The following is a 16,426-nucleotide window of genomic DNA, read 5'->3' as shown; positions in this document are numbered from 1 at the left end:
TTACTAGGACTAAATGTCAGGAATTGTGAAAAACTGAGTTTACATGTATTTGGTTAAGGTGTATGTAAACTTTCGACTTCAACTGTATGTAGTTCTGTATTTATGTAGATCTTGAGGGAGATTTTTCACATTAAAGGCAGCAAAATGTGACAACTGTGCAAGGGGTGTGAAGAGTTTCACTAGGCACTGCATTTCTGTCTCCCGAGTGGCACAGCGGTCTAAGGCAATTTGTTCTTAACTGACTTGCCTAGTTAAATAAATAAATCAAATATTCTGTAGGTGGTGGGCCTCCTGTGGGGCGGATCTAATGAGCGTACGGGCATGGTCACCTGACCGTCTGAAAATGAGATTGCAGATGCTTGGGAGCAGGGGTCTTGACTTCTTTTGGCGCCATTGTTTGAAGCAGTCGCCATGAAAACATTTAAAATTACTTGCCAAGCAGACAGACCAGGAGCCAGGATTTTTTATTTAACTAGGCATGTCAGTCATTTACAGGCAATGCCTGTCATTTACAATGACGGCATACACTCCAGGATAAAGTGACTAAGGGGGCAGTTGAAATTGGTGAGGGGGGGGGCACAATTTGGGAGGAGGGGAATCTTGCAGTGGAATTATACTGAACAAAGAAATATGAAAACGCAACGTGACTATCAACAATTTTACAGTTACCGTTTATATAAGGAAATCAGTCAATTGAAATGAATTCCTTAGACCCTAATCTATGTATTTTACATGACTGGGCAGCCATGGATGGGGCATATGCTCACCCATTGGGGAGCCAGACCCAGCCAATCAGAATTAGTTTCCACCCACAAAATGGCTTCATTACAGACAGAAATACTCTAAAGTTTCATCAGCTGTCCGGGTGGCTGGTCTCAGACGATTTCACAGGTAAAACAGCTAGATGTGGAGGTCCTGGGCTGCCGTGGTTACACGTGACAAAAATGCACATTTTAGAGAAGCCTTTTATTGTCCCCAGCACAAGGTGTAATGACCATGCTGTTTAATCAGCTTCTTGATATGCCAAACCTGTCAGGTGGATGGATTATCTTGGCAAAGGAGAAATGCTCACGACCAGGGAAGTTAACAAATTTGTTCACAAAATGTGCGAGAATGGTCTCGGCCTTTGAACTTGAACTATATACAGTGCCTTGCGAAAGTATTCGGCCCCCTTGAACTTTGCGACCTTTTGCCACATTTCAGGCTTCAAACATAAAGATATAAAACTGTATTTTTTTGTGAAGAATCAACAACAAGTGGGACACAATTATGAAGTGGAACGACATTTATTGGATATTTCAAACTTTTTTAACAAATCAAAAACTGAAAAATTGGGCGTGCAAAATTATTCAGCCCCCTTAAGTTAATACTTTGTAGCGCCACCTTTTGCTGCGATTACAGCTGTAAGTCGCTTGGGGTATGTCTCTATCAGTTTTGCACATAGAGAGACTGAATTTTTTTCCCATTCCTCCTTGCAAAACAGCTCGAGCTCAGTGAGGTTGGATGGAGAGCATTTGTGAACAGCAGTTTTCAGTTCTTCCACAGATTCTCTATTGGTTTCAGGTCTGGACTTTGACTTGGCCATTCTAACACCTGGATATGTTTATTTTTGAACCATTCCATTGTAGATTTTGCTTTATGTTTTGGATCATTGTCTTGTTGGAAGACAAATCTCCGTCCCAGTCTCAGGTCTTTTGCAGACTCCATCAGGTTTTCTTCCAGAATGGTCCTGTATTTGGCTCCATCCATCTTCCCATCAATTTTAACCATCTTCCCTGTCCCTGCTGAAGAAAAGCAGGCCCAAACCATGATGCTGCCACCACCATGTTTGACAGTGGGGATGGTGTGTTCAGGGTGATGAGCAGTGTTGCTTTTACACCAAACATAACGTTTTGCATTGTTGCCAAAAAGTTCAATTTTGGTTTCATCTGACCAGAGCACCTTCTTCCACATGTTTGGTGTGTCTCCCAGGTGGCTTGTGGCAAACTTTAAACAACACTTTTTATGGATATCTTTAAGAAATGGCTTTCTTCTTGCCACTCTTCCATAAAGGCCAGATTTGTGCAATATACGACTGATTGTTGTCCTATGGACAGAGTCTCCCACCTCAGCTGTAGATCTCTGCATTTCATCCAGAGTGATCATGGGCCTCTTGGCTGCATCTCTGATCAGTCTTCTCCTTGTATGAGCTGAACGTTTAGAGGGACGGCCAGGTCTTGGTAGATTTGCAGTGGTCTGATACTCCTTCCATTTCAATATTATTGCTTGCACAGTGCTCCTTGGGATGTTTAAAGCTTGGGAAATCTTTTTGTATCCAAATCCGGCTTTAAACTTCTTCACAACAGTATCTCGGACCTGCCTGGTGTGTTCCTTGTTCTTCATGATGCTCTCTGCGCTTTTAACGGACCTCTGAGACTATCACAGTGCAGGTGCATTTATACGGAGACTTGATTACACACAGGTGGATTGTATTTATCATCATTAGTCATTTAGGTCAACATTGGATCATTCAGAGATCCTCACTGAACTTCTGGAGAGAGTTTGCTGCACTGAAAGTAAAGGGGCTGAATAATTTTGCACGCCCAATTTTTCAGTTTTTGATTTGTTAAAGTTTGAAATATCCAATAAATGTCGTTCCACTTCATGATTGTGTCCCACTTGTTGATTCTTCACAAAAAAATACAGTTTTATATCTTTATGTTTGAAGCCTGAAATGTGGCAAAAGGTCGCAAAGTTCAAGGGGGCCGAATACTTTCGCAAGGCACTGTACATTGAACAAAAAATATATTTTTTAAACGCAACCTGGTCCCATGCTTCATGAGCTGAAATTAAAGAAATTAAAAACATCACAAAAAAGTTAATTTGAGTGTTTTTAGCCCATCTCCACTGTATTAGCCCCCCCCCCCCCCCCCCCCCCCATTGACACTAAAGCAAGGTCTCCTACTCCAGACGTAACATAATACATAGAAATCCAGGACACTGAAATTAGTATATGTTACGGTTGGCATGGTTACATAAAACAGATGGTTGCTTTAAGGCAAAAATAAAAGGGTTGTTGGTTTCGGTGGGTGAATGACGTGAACGTCCAACAACTCAAAAAAGGTTGTTAGTTCAAAACTCATCACTGACAACTTTAGTATTTTAACTGATGAGCTATTTTTCAACTACTCACTACTTTTTACGCTACTTTGTAACTACTTAGCATTTTAGCTAACCCTAACCTAACTCCTACATGTAACCCTAACCCCAAATGTAAGACAGATAGCTAACATTAGCCAGCTAGCTAACATTAGCCATGTAGCTACAATTCGTAACAATTTTATACATTTCTCTAATTCGTAACATATCATACAAAATGGGTGATGGACATCCACAAATGAATACGTAACATAAACGTAACACACACTAAATGCATTTACAGATTTACGTACAGAATAATACGGAATGCTCCAAAACTAGGTTTATGACAGACCGACCCCACATACTCAACTCTGGACAGATAAAACATTTAGTATTTTGCTCTATGCAATCCAATCATGAGCGCAGTTTTTTTTTACATTTTATTATTATTATTTTTTAACGGTGGAACAGACTGTTGTAGGTTACGTCTGAAAACTAATTTTGAGTAAACAATATTGCATTTATACACAATCCATCTTTTTTTTTTATAAACATTGAACACACTTCACTTTTTCTGGCCATGATGGGTTCATGTTCCCGAAATAGTCATAGCCCTAAAATTACCATGGGCATTTCTCATTTAATTGGGTGTATTAGATACGCTACTAGCTCAGGTATTTTGCTCTATACGTCAGAAAGGAAAACGGTCTGTAGTTTACAGTAGAATGTAACAGGTGAACAGACAATTGATGTTTAGCATTGAAGTCTGTCTACTTACAGTGAAAGGCGAACAATGTTTCAGAATGTAGTGTAGCAGCATAGGTTAAAGAAAAAGTCCATGCAAAACATAATCCCCTATTAAAATCTAACGGTCGGTTTACAGGTGCACAGTAATTTGCAGTCGTCTTTCATAAAAACGTTGTCCGTGTTTGCTTACCGCTCTTCACTTTAGAAGAACTGCCTCCGCCTAATGCAAAATACTTCCAAAGTATATAGCACATACGGGCGATTTTCTCACACTAGACTTCATCTTTTTTTCCAGGCAGAGTTTTAATGCTCGCTCACGCGTGTTTCAGGACCGGTCTGATTTATAAAACAGAAACATGGGTATGTATGGCATGAGCCAAGATGATAACTCTCAATATTTTTTGTAAGTGTGCAGTCTTTTCAGAAAATGGCCCAAGCAGATATTTAGTGTGACATGTAAAGCAATGGTAAGAAATGACACCCCAGGTGAAAGCTATGATCCCTTATTGATGTCAGTTGTTAAATCAGTTTAGATGAAGGGGAGGAGACAGGTTAAATTAGGATTTGTAAACCTTGAGACATAGATTGTGTATGTGTGCTATTCAGAGGGTGACCGGGCCAGACAAAATATTTAAGTGTCTTGAACGGGGTGTGGTAGTAGGTGCCAAGGCGCACCGGTTTGTGTCAAGAACTGCAACGCTGCTGGGTTTTTCCACTCTCAACAGTTTTTCCTGTGTGTATCAAGAATGGTCCACCACCCAAAGGACATCCAGCCAACTTGACAACTGTGGGAAGCATTGGAGTCAACATGAGCCAGCATCCCTGTGGAACGCTTTCGACACCTTGCCCTGATGAATTGAGGCTGTTCTGAGGGCAAAAGTGGGTGCAACTCAATTTTAGGAACGTGTTCTTAATGTTTTGTACAGTCAGTGTACATTTGCAGTCCTATTTTGAAAGTGTGGGCGCAGCTGCTCCATATGCCCACGGCTCGGGCCGTCGGTTCATATGCCCACGGCTCGGGCCGTCGGTCCATATGCCCACGGCTCGGGCCGTCGGTTCCCGTGATAGAGAATCCACTGAACACATTTTATAATAAATATGTACAAAGCATGTTAAGTAGAAGGAAAAAAAAAACTTTACTCGATTACAATCCTTAACATTCAAAAGAACAACAAGTGACTCCCTTTTCTGAGAATGAAATGATTTTAGAAACATCTAAAAACGACAAGTCTTTGAGAGCCTTAGCCTGCCTTGTTTACGTCTGTTTCTTCACATCGTTGGCTTTCATTAGGGCCTTAATGGCCCTAGCTCTCATCTCTAACTCCAGGAGCTCCAGCTGCTGGGCTGAGGGCTGGCTTGGCGCTGGAGTTAGGCCAGGGACAGGTGCACTCTGAGCGGGTAGCCTCGTAACCAACAAGGGGGCCTCTGGAGCAGCGGCTAGTGGTGGCGCCATCGTTTTTTTTGCGTCTTCCTGGTCAGGCGTCGATGCTAAAGCTAGGATCTCGCTAACGCTTTTGTCTATGTCCTTCTGGAGTTCTTTCTTCGGTTCGGGGGGTTTGTCTGCAAAAGGTTTCCCGTCGGCAGGGGCAGGGGTCGCGGAGGGGCCGGGGTTAGATGTTTCTCCAGCAACTACTTCCGGTGTCCTGGCGGCTTCCTCAGTTTTTTCCGACGACTCGTCTTTGTGTCCCTCGATGTCACTGTCGTAGGTGTCGGCGTTGATGCTAAGGACGTCGCTCTCCTCCGAGCCACCACCTTCTGCAGATAAAGTGACAGGAATCAGTTTGGGTCAAAAGGAATCTGTTCATCACACTCATCAACCATCCCAGCAGACATGACAGAAAACTTTACCGATGTCAACTAGATTGAAGCATTCATTCTATCATTTATGACATTGAGGTAGGCAAAGGCTTATCTAGTCTTGTAGGGCAACATACCACAAAAGAGAAGCTGCATGTATCTAATTATAGACAAGTTGACTTACAAATAGCTTACCAAAATCCTGGAAATTCTAAGCAGAAACATATCTAAATTAGGCAACAAAAAATATATATATATCCTTCACCCCCATAAAAATAAATCATTCCACCATCTGACTGTAGCCTACAGCACATTTTCTATATTTGCGGGTTTAGGGTCGGCCCTCAAATTTTCATACAATAGGATGAACAAACAGCTGACCCCCGTGCAGCACTACTGCAGACATCAGGGCCCAGAAAACTCAGTAATGTTTTTATGACGAGTGACTTAAAGTAATACTACACCAAAAGAGTCACTTTTAAATATTTTGTGCTTTAAAATCCACTGTTTTACACTCGTATACAGGTTGGAAATGGCAGATTTGGACACTGATAAGCGCCTACATTGGAACACAATGGCTGTACAGAAAGATGCTCAACAAGTCGTCAGACCTCAGGGTCTCTGCTCCACAGCTCTGTATGGGGGTTTTGATTGACAGCGGTTCTGAACTTGAGCACCATGTGACAGGAAGTCATCACCCCCCCTACCCTCCTACTAATTGGGCAACTTTCTGAAATGTTTTGTCAGAGAGAAATGCTGTAAATTAAAGAGGACTCAATGTGTTTTTAAAGAGGAGTCCTTGATTATAGTAAAATACTGCTTTGATTGTCATACAAGCCAAAACACCCGTGAGTCCAAACATGCACTTCACATTTCCGAATTATAAAACTCATGTCACCATGTCCACATTTATGAAAACGGTGTTTGATGTACAGTTACAAGATGACACGGCGTTATACCCTGGGTTGTTCTAAACAGAATGAGCCGGTTTGGTTTATTGTGAAGAAAATTCGCTGTGGCACATGCATGCACCCGAATGTACTCATGACCTCTTTCTATGCTCACCAAAATTACAATCCGTTTCCCTGAATTGTCTTGTGAAAGCCTAACACGATAAAGATTGTATTTTAGAACTTTGGTAGTCACGTTGGCAATAGAACAAGATTTCAAATCATGACCACCTAAATCTAGATTGTGCTTTATAAAAATTAACAATTTTGGGATTGCGCAAACAGTAATTGTGTGACGTCGGGGATCCAGGGCTTTGTTTTAAATTAAACTACAAGTGTGTTTGCACTAGTTCCTCAGACAGACAGAACTCAACAAAAAAAGTAGCTTATAGTTGAAGACTCAGTCATAAAAATCAAATCAAAAAGTGTATTGAAATTGCTTAAGAACTGTACACACTTTGGAGAGATGTGTGGCCACTTGGAAACACCAGTTAGACCTCTCACACAAACACTTGTCATTTTTTGTTGTTGTGTCTTACGTTGCGCACCTTACACCATGTACCAGGAACAGTCTTATGTTACTGAATGAATCCAGAGTATTTTTTTGATTTCCTCATCAGCAAATGCAGCGAGAACCGTAATTGTAAAATGCAGATACAATCAACAGTGTAACGTCAGGATTCAGTCTTGTCAGGTGAACTGTGGTGTCCCTCACCTTTTAGTTGAATCATTTTGAAATAATCGCCAAACTGTTTCCTTTTAATTGTTACCATGGTTATGCGTTTGCATTCCATATTTCTTCTGTAAGAAACATTTTTCATACAGGCCAATTCCCATGTGTAAATGGTTCATGTTATCCCCCAAAATGAAGCATATCAGCAGTCAACAAAAAGCACTTTATACAATGAGCAACAAACAAAATAAATTCTTGATGCATCCATCGTAAGTGCATGCACTTTCCTTTCATCTGACACGAGAGCAGAGTGTGGCCAATATGCCGTAAAAATCTAGACCGGCTATTTCCCAAAATGTGATTCACATTTTCAAACAGTCCATTAAAACCTTCACTCTTGCGTAGACATGTAGAAATGCCCATTTGACAAATAAGCCACAGGAGTTTTTTGTGCGAGAATTAAGACGACTTTTCAAAATCAAATCAAATTTATTTATATAGCCCTTCGTACATCAGCTGATATCTCAAAGTGCTGTACAGAAACCCAGCCTAAAAACCCAAACAGCAAGCAATGCAGGTGTAGAAGCACGGTGGCTAGGAAAAACTCCCTAGAAAGTCCAAAACCTAGGAAGAAACCTAGAGAGGAACCAGGCTATGTGGGGTGGAGATTATAACAGAACATGGCCAAGATGTTCAAATGTTCATAAATGACCAGCATGGTCAGACATGTATAAAGGCAACAGGTACCATTCATAAGAAGGTGCTAGAAGCGTCTTATATGGTGAGCTACCGAGTGACTGGGACAGACAAGCCCCATACTATTGTGGATGACTTCATTCTCCCTGCTGCTGTGGATATAGCTGGGACAATGCTGTGGGAAAAGGCCCCAAAAAAACCTACAGACAAAGCCTTCAACAAACAACCCTGTTTCACGACGCATCAGTGACATGGCAGGAGATGTTTTGAAACAATTACTGCTTTGCATACAAGCCAGTGAATTCTATGCAGCATCCACCGAGAGGCTTTGTTAAAGCAAGGCCCCTGAACTCATGTATTTTCTGCACCGATACGTCTCCCAGGAGACCATGTAACGCTTTTACAACATACAGAAGTGCTCTGGTTATCAAGGGGGAAAGTATTGACACTTTTTTTTTTCATTGCGAGACGAGTTTAAAGTTCTCTTAAGTGACCATAATTTTCACTTGTCTGACCACTTGTATGATGACTGGCCTATCTGGGTGGTTTTTCCCCTCGCCTAATAATGATCTGAATCTAGGATTACAGGGACTGTCCGCAACTATATTCAATGTACGGGGACAAAATTGAGGGTACGATTAAGAAGTTGGAGCTCTTTTCTGTCTGCATTAACAAGGACAACAGGTCTTTCCATCATTGTATGATTTTTTGTATGTGCAAATTAACACGCTTACGGACCATGTCAAATTTGATATATAGCGAGGCACCTGAGTGAGCTGGGTGCGCAATTACATTCCCAAAATGGAAGACACAAACAACTGGATTCGTTATCCCTTTCATGCCCTGCCTCCAGCCCACTTACTGTTATCTGAAATTGCAACAAGCGGTACTGTAAAAATTTAATTTAATCAGAAGCCACTGCCAGATTTCTGGATTGGGCTGCGCTCAAGAGTATCCTGCCTTGGAAAATTGCGCTGTTAAGACACTGATGCCCTTTGCAACCACGTACCTATGTGAGAGTGGATTCTCGGCCCTCACTAGCATGATTTAATACTGACACTCCATTACAACCCAACATTGCAGAGTTATGTGCATCCTTTCAAGCACACCCTTCTCATTAACCTGTGGTGAGTTATTCACACCCTTCTCATTAACCTGTGGTGAGTTATTCACACCCTTCTCATTAACCTGTGGTGAGTTATTCACACCCTTCTCATTAACCTGTGGTGAGTTATTTACAAGTTGATGAACAAATAAGGTTTTATATGTAAGATGGTTAAATAAAGAGCTAAATTTGTTCCCTGGTCCTATAAGAGCTTGGTCACTTCCCACGAGCTGGATTGTGACAAAAACTCACTCATTATTATGTTTAATAAATGTATCGTATAGTTTGTGTGTGTGTGTGTGGCAGGCTTACAATGATGGCAAAAAACAACATTTGAGAGTACGCTGACCCTGGTGCTAGAGGGGGTACAGCTGACCCTGGTGCTAGAGGGGGTACAGCTGACCCTGGTGCTAGAGGGGGTACAGCTGACCCTGGTGCTAGAGGGGGTACAGCTGACCCTGGTGCTAGAGGGGGTACAGCTGACCCTGGTGCTAGAGGGGGTACAGTTGACCCTGGTGCTAGAGGGGGTACAGCTGACCCTGGTGCTAGAGGGGGTACAGCTGACCCTGGTGCTAGAGGGGGTACAGCTGACCCTGGTGCTAGAGGGGGTACAGCTGACCCTGGTGCTAGAGGGGGTACGCAGCTGGAGGTTGAATGTTTGAAGGGGTATGGGACTATAGAAAGTTTGGGAACAACTGGTCTAGACCAATATCAGCTACCAGTACCTTGTTTGATCTCCACTTCAACACTCTCTTTGAGGGACGACGTAGAGTCCACATTATTATCCTGCCTTTACAGAAAGAATGAAAAAAAAACCTGTTGAATCACTTCCAGACTAACAGTGACCAATCAGATACAATGAATAAAAAATACATTTAATTAAATCAGGATACGATGACAAATGTTTGCATTTCTACCTGCAACTAGCACCAAAATGTCAACTAGCCTACAGACCAGTAATAGCAAAGCAATAGAAATCTATAAGAGTAAAACATTCTTTGTAGAACTAAAAAAATTAGCTTTTTACAGCAAATAAACAGTTTTGCCTATTGTGTGTACACAAAGCCATGTCTTACAATTGGTTCTCGCTACACAGGTTGACAACAACAGCAAAAACATCAGCGATAACATGTCCTTTTCAGGTCGCTGCAATGGATTATGATAAGGGAAGAAGCAGCATTATGCTCCAATTAAATGCAGTTCTACTCACTGGCTATCGGTGGCGCCATTTTCCATATCCCCTTCAGATGAACCAGTCAGCTCTTCACCTTTTGAGAACATCAAACACACCATTGAATTAATGAGGTGAAAATGGGTCGTGTTCAGAATGACACAACGTAGCAAAACATTAAAAGATAGATATATTTTTAATTGTAGAGTTCTTGTTGGGAAAAGTTCAGGTAATAGCCTACTTCCCCATTTTGTGTCTTCTGAACACCACCCAGCATATAACAGACCAAGAGAACCGACAAGACAGCAGGGTTAACAGTAGACCACCACCTTGTGATGCTGAATGGACCCATGGGCTTACCCTCCAGTATCTGAAGGAGGTGGCTTTGAGACAGCTGCTCCAGCTGTTCCCTGCACAATGTCTTGATTTCATCCAGATTACAGCTCTGTAAAATCAAAAAACAAGATGTAATCCAGACTACAGCTCTGTAAAAACAAAACAAGAGAGAACAAATCTGGAAACAAGAGAGAGGGGAGGAGGGAGACAAGATACCATAAGTCTACTTTTAACCTATCAATGTAGTACAAATTTATAAAAATTAAAAAAATGCCCACAGCACCAAATCAAATTTAAAACAGAGAAATTACTCAAATGTGACTAATGGTACTGTCTGACTATACTCTTAACTAATTGTCCACAATACATCAAACACACATCCAATCTTTACATTAAGTAGCATAGAACAGATGTGCTGACCAAACGCACACATGGGTTAGGAGTTCGAAATTAGGTTAGGCCTAGCAACTTTGCACAGCCAACACCTCTGACGCAGGGACCCCTGGTTCCAGTCCTTTTCATGCTACCTCCTGAATTTCACTACACAATCACCTTGAGTTCATCAGGCAGCATCTTCTGCAGCTTATTCTCTCCCAGCACGTGAAAGCACTGATCGAGCATCTCATGTCTGTCTGCGACATAGGCACTGATGGGTTTAAATGGCACACTCAGGTCCAGTCCTCCCTCCTCGACATCGCTGCCAGGCTCAATCAGCTCCAGATCCGCCTGCTCCTCTTTGGAGTCCTGTTTCAAGGAGTCATATAGCAGTATGTTTTTTCACCGGGAGTAACCGAGTCAATGAGGGCCAACATTGTGTCAAAAGGTAGAATGCAAGTAACCACTGAAGTGAAAAATGCAGTGTTCCTAAAAACTCTTACACCCCGAACAGACCGATCACGTTGGAAACAAACTTTGTTTCCAGTGGATTAAAAGAGTTCTACAAAGACCCAGCAAAACAAAAAGGACCATATGAATTTCAGGTAAAATAACCCATCTCTAGTTCATCTCCCGAGACAAACTAGCCATCTAACGTTAAATATACATGACTGTTTCATGTGTGTGTTGACCTTCCCCCAAACTAATACAATTGATTCAGTTGGTTTTGATATTTAACTTGTGTGTAAGGGCTGAGCAATATAGCCTACAAATCCTATCTATATTTTTTTCAAACTTATGGGAAATTCAAGAGGTGTGTGTATATACACACACACACACACACACACACACAGTACCAGTCAAAAGTTGGACAAACGGTTTTTCAACCACTCCACGCATTTATTGTTAAGATCCTATAGTTTTGGCAAGTCGGTTAGGAGATCTACTTTGTGCATTACACAAGTCATTTTCCCAACAATTGTTTACAGATTATTTCACTGTATCACAATTCCAGTGCAACAGAAGTTTACATACATTAAAGTTGACTTCGCCTTTAAACAGCTTGGAAATGTTCAGAAAATGATGTCATGGCTTTAGAAGCTTCTGATAGGCTAATTGACATAATTTGAGTCAATTGGAGGTGTACCTGTGGATGTATTTCAAGGCCTACCTTCAAACTCAGTGCCTCTTTGCTTGACATCATGGGAAAAAATCAAAAGAAATCAGCCAAGACCGCAGAAAAATAATTGTAGCCCTCCACAAGTCTGGTTCATCCTCGGGAGCAATTTCCAAACACCTGAAGGTACCACGTTCATCTGTACAAACAATAGTTTGCAAGTATAAACACCATGGGACTGCGCAGCCGTCATACCGCTTAGGAAGGAGACGCGTTCTGTCTCCTAGAGACGAATGTACTTTGGTGCGAAAAGTGCAAATCAATCCCAGAACAGCAGCAAAGGACCTTGTGAAGATAATGGAGGACAACTAGTACAAAAGTATCTATACCCACAGTAAAACAAGTCCTATATCGACATAACCTGAAAGGCCGCCCAGCAAGGTAGAAGCCACTGCTCCAACACCGCCATAAAAAAAAGCCACACTACGGTTTGCAACTGCACATGGGGACAAAGATCGTACTATTTGGAGAAATGTCGTCTGGTCTGATGAAACAAAAATAGACCTGTTTGGCCATAATGACCATTCTTTATGTTTGGAGGAAAAGGGGGAGGCTTGCAAGCCAAAGAACTCCATCCCAACCATGAAGCACGGGGTTGGCTGCATCATGTTGTGGGGGTGATTTGCTGCAGGATGGACTGATGCCCTTCACAAAATAGATGGCATCATGAGGCAGGAAAATTATGTGGATATATTGAAGCAACATCTCAAGACATCAGTCAAGAAGTTAAAGCTTGGTCGCAAATGGGTCTTCCAAATGGGTTAGGGTTATGACCCCAAGCATACTTCCAAAGTTGTGGCAAAATGGCTTAATGAGAATAAAGTCAAGGTATTGGAGTGGCCATCAAAAACCCTGACCTCAATCCTATGGAATATTTGTGGGCCGAACTGAAAAAGCGTGTGCGAGCAAGGAGGCCAACAAACCTGACTCAGTTACACCAGCTCTGTCAGGAGGAATAGGCCAAAATTCACCCAACTTATTGTGGGAAGCTTGTGGAAGGCTACCCGAAACGTGTGACCCAAGTTACACAATTTTTAAAAAGGCAATGTTACCAAATGCTAATTGAGTGTATGTAAACTTCTGACCCACTGGGAATGTGATGAAATAAATAAAAGCTGAAATAAATCACTCTTTACAATTATTCGGGCATTTAACATTCTTAAAAGTGGTGATCCTAACTGACCTACAACAGGGAATTGTTACTGGGATTAAATTTCAGGAATTGTGAAAACTGAGTTTAATGTATTTGGCTAAGGTGCATGTAAACTTACGACTTAGACTGTACCTACTCATTCAAGGGTTTCTTAATTTTTTGGGTATTTTTTACATTCTAGAAGTGAAGACATCAACACTATGAAATAACACATAACACAACCAAATCATGTAGTAACCAAAAAATATATAACACAACCAAATCATATAGTAACCAACAAAAGAAAAGTTCAACCAGCTTCATGGGGTAGTCACTTGGAACGCATTTCAATTAACAGGTGTTCATTGAAATGTGGAATTTATTTCGTTCTTAATGCGTTTGAGCCAATCAGTTGTGTTGTGACAAGGTTGGGGTGGTATAATGTGTTTTTTTTTGGTCTTTTGTAGTCTTTACCAGATAGGGCTATGAGAAATGACAGTCCATCATTACTTAAAAACATGAAGGTCAGTCAATATGGAAAATGTCAAGAACTTTCAATGATTCTTCATGTGCAGTCGCAAAAACCATTAAGTGCTATGATGAAACTGGCTCTCATGAGGACCGCCACAGGAAAGGAAGACCCAGAGTTCCCTCTGCTGCAGAGGATAAGTTCATTAGAGTTACCTGGCTCTCATGAGGACCGCCACAGGAAAGGAAGACCCAGAGTTCCCTCTGCTGCAGAGGATCAGTTCATTAGACCTCAGAAATTGCAGCCCAAATAAATACTTCAGAGTTCAAGTAACAGACATCTCAACATCAACTGTTCAGAAGAGACTGCATGAATCAGGCCTTCATTGTCACATTCCTGCAAAGAAACCATTACTAAAGGACACCAACAAGAAGAAGAGACTTGCTTGGGCCAAGAAACATGAGCAATGATTTATTTAGAATTCAAAGCATACTTAACACGTATGGCTACCAAAGCATTCTGCAGTGATACACGATCCCATACGGTTTACGCTTAGTGGGACTATAATTTTTTTTTTCAACAGGACAATGACCCAACACACCGCCAGGCTGTGTAAGGGCTATTTGACCAAAAAGGAGAGTGATGGAGTGCTGCATCAGATGACCTGGCCTCCACAATCACCTAACCAAATTGAGATCGTTTGGGATGAGTTGGACCGCAGAGTAAAGGAAAAGTAACCAAGCGCTCAGCTGTCAGAGCAGCTCACAGATCACCGCACCTGTAAATAGCCCATCCAACTACCTCATCCACATACTGTATTTATTTATCTTGCTCCTTTGCACCACAGTATCTCTACTTGCACATTCATTTTCTGCACATCTACCATTGTAGTGTTTAATTGCTATATTGTAATTACTTCGCCACCATGGCCTATTTATTGCCTTACCTCCCTTATCTTACCTAATTTGCACACACTGTATATAGACTTTTTCTACTGTATTATTGACTGTATGTTTGTTTATTCCATGTGTAAATGCTATGCTTTATCCTGGCCAGGTCACAGTTGTAAATGAAAACTTGTTCTCAACTAGCTTACCTGGTTAAATAAAAGGTGAAATAAAAAAAATAACCCACTAGGCTGTCATTGAAAATAAGAATTTGTTCTTAACTGACTTGCCTAGTTTAAAAAAAGGAAAATAAATTCTGATCAAGGTAAAGTTGGTTTTATATTCACATTCACATATTCACATTCACATTCACCAAAATCCATTTTTTTGTTAACTAATTCCCCATCTGTCACAGAAGCATCAAACTAGAAATGATTTATTCTATAAAATGTCTAGAATACTTTTACAACCTTTTTTTGGGGGGGGGGGGGGGGGGGATCCAGTTTTGACTTGCTAGAAATACATCAATAACATCTATCAAATGCCATTTAAAACTGTATAAAATCGGGGCATGTAGTCTATGCAATTTTTATTTCTATCAAATCCAAACTGGAATTTCTCCTCAAACCAAAGATTGTAAAAGTATACTAGACATTTATAGAATACATCATATCTAGTTTGATGATTCTGTGACAAAACAGTGAATTAGTTATTGGTTTTTACTTTTTTTTTTAAATGGCTGTTGGAGAATGTCTGTTGAACGTCAATGTGTGAATATAAAACCAACTTTACCTTGGTCCGATTCTGCTGGACAGAGAGGAAGAAGTGATCTCAACTTTGTTGTTGTGGGGGACGGGGGGGGCTTTTTGTGTGTGTGTGTGCCCACTGTTCCTAGGCCGTCATTGAAAATAAGAATTTGTTCTTAACTGACTTGCCTAGTAAAATAAAAGGTAAAAATGTTTTTTTACAAAAAATGGGAAGGTGCACACAGAACAGAAGGAGCGAAGGTAAGGAGACCAAAAAGACAACATGAATAAAACAAACGAATTAAGTGATTGCGATACAGACACTTGGAATATTAGTTTTTTGTATAAATGAGCAACGCTGCCAACGTAGCTAGCAATGTTCTCTCACCTCCACACTAGACTCTGTACACCGTCGTCTTCTGTCGACATGCTGCTCTTCCGTATGTGAACTTTTCCTTTTCTTTTCTCTGCTAGTGGATTTTTTCCTTAGCATTTTTTGTTGTTTTACTGGTTACAATTACGAGCAAACTATATAGCTAAGTGTTCTTCCACAACTAGCTACTGCTACTCTTGTAAACGGGATGACTACTGCTCACTGTCTCGACGGCAACCGACATAAAAGCTTTTCCGGGTCACGGAATATTATACATTTTTCTAAATAAAAGCCTCGCCATAATAGTAGAAAAGTGTCAATAACCTGTATTTAATCATGATATTACACAATCATTGTCAAAACATTCACAGTGATTTATATCTGTTTATATTTAAGTGGCATTTGCAACTTCCAAGGTCAAATACATAACACACATTAGCGTCATATATCATGAATGAATACAGGTTATTAAAACGTTTCTTCTATTACATGGAGGACTTTTACTTTAGAAATCTTCAAAAAATCCGTGACCCGGACGTGACTCGTTAATGTTGTTTGTATATACAGCCGAGAGGAAGCGGTGAAGTGAGATGGTCGACTCCGCCTAAAATATGTCTTGGCGAAAAGCGTTAAGCAGAGGGCGGAGTTTTTGTACGGGTGGCAATGAGAGAG

At 41.0% G+C, this 16,426-nt stretch overlaps 1 protein-coding gene across 1 annotated transcript; it reads right to left on the bottom strand.

The window, feature by feature from the left end:
- Nucleotides 1-4,979: 4,979 nt before the first annotated feature.
- Nucleotides 4,980-16,336, bottom strand: caap1 (caspase activity and apoptosis inhibitor 1). Its single transcript, XM_020491715.2, has 6 exons — nt 15,770-16,336; nt 11,148-11,339; nt 10,620-10,704; nt 10,299-10,356; nt 9,814-9,878; nt 4,980-5,622 (listed from the first exon to the last, which is right to left on the bottom strand). The coding sequence occupies exons 1-6, from the start codon at nt 15,872-15,874 to the stop codon at nt 5,123-5,125; spliced, it is 1,005 nt and encodes a 334-aa protein (XP_020347304.1). The 5' UTR covers nt 15,875-16,336; the 3' UTR covers nt 4,980-5,122.
- Between the last annotated feature and the right edge of the window lie 90 nt (nt 16,337-16,426).

Source organism: Oncorhynchus kisutch, linkage group LG9 (genome assembly GCF_002021735.2).
Source record: "Oncorhynchus kisutch isolate 150728-3 linkage group LG9, Okis_V2, whole genome shotgun sequence".
Lineage (NCBI taxonomy): Eukaryota > Metazoa > Chordata > Actinopteri > Salmoniformes > Salmonidae > Oncorhynchus > Oncorhynchus kisutch.
The sequence above is the reverse complement of the archived record's forward strand: the minus strand, read 5'-3'. Positions and strand labels throughout refer to the sequence as shown.